At 34.5% G+C, this 4,896-nt stretch overlaps 1 protein-coding gene across 1 annotated transcript; it reads left to right on the forward strand.

The window, feature by feature from the left end:
- Nucleotides 1-802: 802 nt before the first annotated feature.
- MELLADRAFT_70140 (uncharacterized protein) lies at nucleotides 803-4,136 on the forward strand (the record flags this gene model as incomplete). Its single annotated transcript, XM_007419467.1, has 4 exons — nucleotides 803-1,715; nucleotides 1,803-2,128; nucleotides 2,199-3,908; nucleotides 3,996-4,136. The coding sequence occupies 4 exons, from the start codon at nucleotides 803-805 to the stop codon at nucleotides 4,134-4,136; spliced, it is 3,090 nt and encodes a 1,029-aa protein (XP_007419529.1).
- Between the last annotated feature and the right edge of the window lie 760 nt (nucleotides 4,137-4,896).

Consider the following 4,896-nt stretch of genomic DNA (forward strand, 5'->3'; position numbering starts at 1 on the left):
AAAAGAATGAAATGTCATTGAAAAGCAGTGATGTCATGAGCTTCCCAAAGCTGATCTTGTGATGGGTTTTAAGTTTTGGTAATTGAAGGTTTACATGATTCTCACCTTTCATCACTTGATACTATACTATATTTTTGATCAAGTTTTCTTCCTAGGAATGATCTTGGCAAGAAAACAATGGACAGGGTAAATCAAGGAGATAGCTTTCTTGCTCCTGACCCAATTACTCAACTCCTGACTCAATAATCTTCTTTCTTGATACATGTGGCTACTATCTACCTCCTCGAGTATTCTAGAGAAACATCCATACAAAGTCTTTTTCTTTGCCAAACCAGAGACTCCCTGTCATGGTCATTCTGGAATTTGCTCCCTGGCATACTTGAACCACATGAGCGTATGGCTTTTGGGAGGTAGACCCCCAAAAGACAGTCGGTACAGCTCGGTACTTTTCGGTCAGCAAATCAGTCGCGACCTTCCCGAAACCAAATTGAACTTCAATCAACAACGCGTGCATGGTTTGAAGAATTTATCAACATACAATTCTACAATACTACAAGAAGGAAAGAATAGATCTTAATCAACCACATTATCTGACGCTGAATGAATCAAATAAGTTAAAGGCTAGAACATTAACTATGAGTGTTGTCATCAGGTTCAATAACTGACTCAAAGGAAATTCAATCAAATAGAGATTAGCGAATATTGACCTCAAGACAAGACGACAGGAACAGACGAGTGAACACGGTGAAATATTTGAATAGGAAACATCTTGATTGAAATCACAAGAAGCGTGGATCTCGCGATGGAGGTTGAAATGGTGATCGAAGAAGCAAGTATTGAAGATGCGACGAAGGCTGATCCAATGTCGAATGGACATGAAGGAAAAGATGTTGGTCAAGAACTCAGGATGATGGATCAGATGGACTCAGCATCACACTCAATTCAACCTCAAACACCGAATCAAGGACAAGACTTCACTCACAAACCAAGTCAAGAAGTTGAAGATACACCAACTAAACCAAAACAAACACCCATCAATCAAATCAAATCAAGATTACCAATTCCAACTTCAAGATCGAATTCAAAACCAAAACCAACACCATCACCATCCAGCATTTCATTTCCAAGTTATACTCTAAAGAACAATCATATCAAAACTACACCTTTGAATCTAATCACACAACCCTCATCTTTCCCTAAATCACCTAGATCACCTGCACCTACTAGTAAGACTCCCCTCACAAGTAGAACACCTAATTTATCTATCAGATCGAATGTAAGTAATTTGACCAGATCACCAAGATCACCTGTACCTCCTCGAACGCCTAATCTATCTAACAAATCAACGACCAGCAATCTATCCAAAACATGTCTTACACCTACCAAACTAGCATCATCATCATCCTCATCATCAAGAACTACACCATCAAATCATCAACTGAAAAGACCCAAATCAATTCATAATATGGTGAATGAAACCCATCGATTCACGCATGGACAAATACCAGATGATTTACCTACACCGGTTCGATCGACTACTTCGATGACGAATCGATCTGCATCTAAAGCTACCCCTTCGAAACCTACTCAATCTATACGTGAGATGTTGGCAGAAGCAAGAAAACAAAAACAAAAATCACCTTCGAAAGATCATTTAAGTCCTCAATGGGGGTTTCAATCCATTCACAAATTAATTCAAAAAGCACATAGAACAGGTGAGTTTGGATATATATGATATGAAAAATCAAGACTTGGTTTTTTTGTTAGTTTTTTTGAAAAAACTGACCTTCTTTTGAGTTTAGGGAGATTGAATTTAGGTTCTAGAATGATGAATGAAATACCAATGAGAGTATATAAAGATTTGATTCCATCACATTCGATTTTTCATCCTTCTAATCTTACACCTACTAAACTTAAACTTCAAGCTAAAAAGAAAGAAGATGATGATGAAAAGGATGAAAAAGATGAATTAGAAGAGGAAGAGGAAAAAGATGAACTAGAAGAGGCAGAAGAAGAAGAAGTGAAATGGTATGAGAAAGTTGATCTGACGTATCTAAATGTTGCTTTGAATGAGATCAGTGAATTGGATTATGAGCTCGGAGGGTTTGATTGTTTAGAACATCTTGATGTAACGTTTTTGCTTTCCTATAAACTCTTGATCACATCAATACATATACTGATCTAATATTGACATCTAGGTTCATCATAACCAACTAAGTAGCTTACCGAGCTCGTTTGGACTCTTGATCAATTTAGTTCAATTAAATCTATCATCCAACAAATTTGAGGAATTCCCATTACCATTACTTTCATTAGTGAACTTAAAAGAATTGAATTTATCGAATAATTTATTAAAAACACTTTGGAAACCGAATTGGGATAGTTTATTGAAAAAAACTTTATCTAAAATTGGAAAACCATCGAAATCAAATGAAATGAAGAATTCAACAAATCAAGAAGATCCAAGTAGAAGGATTAGTGAAGTTAGTTTGATGAATGAAGAAGTTGAATTTTTTGATTTCTTTCCTTCTTCTCCTTCGAAAAGAAAAAAACGAAAAGAAAAAGAAGAAGAAGAAGAAGGATTTCATGAAAGTTCAAATCCATTTCCATTATTAGAAAAACTTTATTTGAGTTCGAATCGATTTAATTCTAATTCAATCTTTGGTGAAAAAGCCATCAAATTACCTGATTCATTAATCGAATTAGATCTTTCTAAAAATCCGTTGAAAGAACCGATTGAGGTTCCGAAGAATTGGACTGAACTTAAGAAATTGAAATTGAGTGGTTGTGGGTTTAATGATTGTGTGTTTAGATTCGAAGTCGATTCGGAGTATGATCAATTATCAGATATTGAAGATCAAGAAGGAAATGGAACCCAAAAAGGATTATTGTTTGAGAATCTAGAGGAATTAGATTTATCTAATAATGGGATCGATTCACTTGGTCCGCTAGAAGGCTTTTTCAAACAATATTGTTATCAGAAAAGATTACAGTATGTTGGATTACCGAATGGGATTGAAAATCTTCAAGGCGGATCTGAAGAGGTTTTAAAGGTTTTGGTTCATGAGAATTTTTTAAGGAATGAGAGTAGAAGAAGGAAGGCTATGAAAAGTGCTGTGGCCTCCGCACCAGCTGCACCACTTACCACGGACACAACAACCAAAACAACGAGTACAGGAGCTAAGAAGGAGTTTGATACTATTGTAGAAGCCGTTGAGAATCTCTCACTTGATACTGCTCAGTCCACAAAACCATCAGAGCCAACAAAAAGAGTCACACCTTCAAGATATGATCAGATTAAAGCAATGATAGAAAATGGTTATCATTCAGAAACTTTAACACTTGATTTACATGCACAACATATTCAAGATTCGGATATTAGAGAAGACATGATTGAAACAATTGAAAAGAATCTAGTTCAAACTTTAAATCTATCACAAAACCTTTTAAACCGAATCCCATTAGAATGGATCTCTTTATCAAGTAGAATCACAAGTTTAAATGTATCTAGGAATAGATTAAGTCATCAAGATTTAGAAGTCGTAAAGGATTCGTTGAATGGATTGATGGAATTAAACCTTTCTGGAAATTGTTTTGAAGTTGGTAAAGAACTGTTCGAATGGATTTCAAAGGGATGTAAAAATTTAAAGAAATTGGATTTAAGTTATAATGTTTTGAAAGATGAAGAAGGGATTGAAAAGTTATGGTTTTTGGAAGAGATCGATTTGAGAGGAAATCTGATTGAAGAATTGATCGGGTTAGTGAAGATTGGAAACCGATTAAAGGAATTAAAAGATCAGGAAGAAGAAGATGATGATGAGAAAGAAGAATGTGATGATGAACTTGATGAGTTTGTAAGGGATTATAAATGGAAGTGTATTGATTTACGTGATAATCATATTGTTAAGGTATGAATTTTGATTTCGTCATCACTGCTTCATTTATCTTCTTATAAAGTTTTCATCCTGATGATATCTGATTGGATTTTTCTCTAGTTGGAACCTTCTTTAGGATTTCTATCGATTGATGATCTATTTGTTTCTGGTAATCGGTTTAGAGTTCCATTAAGAAAAGTTTATGAAGGATCAGATGGAAGTAAAAACTTATTAAAATGGTTAAGGTCTCGTTATGTTTAATCATCATCCCAAACATATAAAAAACTAATTATTGTAGTATATAAAAGAAAGAGACAAAAAAATGAAATTGAAGTAATAACTTTTTGTTTTGTTTTGGGGAAGTGAATGGTGGCTTGGAAGGAATGGGGTTTGATGAAAAAGATTGTTTGTATGATTCTTTATCCTTTGATTTTTTGGATTTGTAGAAAGATTCGAAGATAGATGACAATTAAATTTGGAATTGAAATCTTCTTAGTGTTCAAGAGATCTTTTGAAGTTTGATTATGAAACTTTTGATCTTGGATGATGTACAATTAGAGATCTTAGTGGAGTTCAAGTTGGCCCAAACATGTCTGAAGATTTATTTAACAGCCCTTCAAAATGGATTGATTTGGAAAAACAAAATGTGAAGCATGTGATTTGATCACATGGAGCTTTCTGATAGTCTTTTTAAAAAATTGAGATTTTTTGATTACATGGCATTTTGATGTGGAACAGTCATATTATGGGGAAATCTTTCAGAATCTGACCTGAACCTCTCTATTTGTCCTGTATACATTTCACTGGGATGTAGTACAGTTCAAAGTTGATTTAAAGATACAATTCAAAACATTACAGTCAAACCCGCGCAGGTGCATAACCCGTGATAATGCATAGAAAAAATCTTGAATCTTGATACTTTTTACTGCCAAATTTGACAACAGAAATGTATAACCCGTCAAAATGCATAGCAAAAGTCTTCCACCCAAATTATGTGTTTGCGCGGGTTTGACTGTAGCCA

Source organism: Melampsora larici-populina, assembly GCF_000204055.1.
Source record: "Melampsora larici-populina 98AG31 unplaced genomic scaffold MELLAscaffold_206, whole genome shotgun sequence".
NCBI classification, from domain to species: domain Eukaryota; kingdom Fungi; phylum Basidiomycota; class Pucciniomycetes; order Pucciniales; family Melampsoraceae; genus Melampsora; species Melampsora laricis-populina.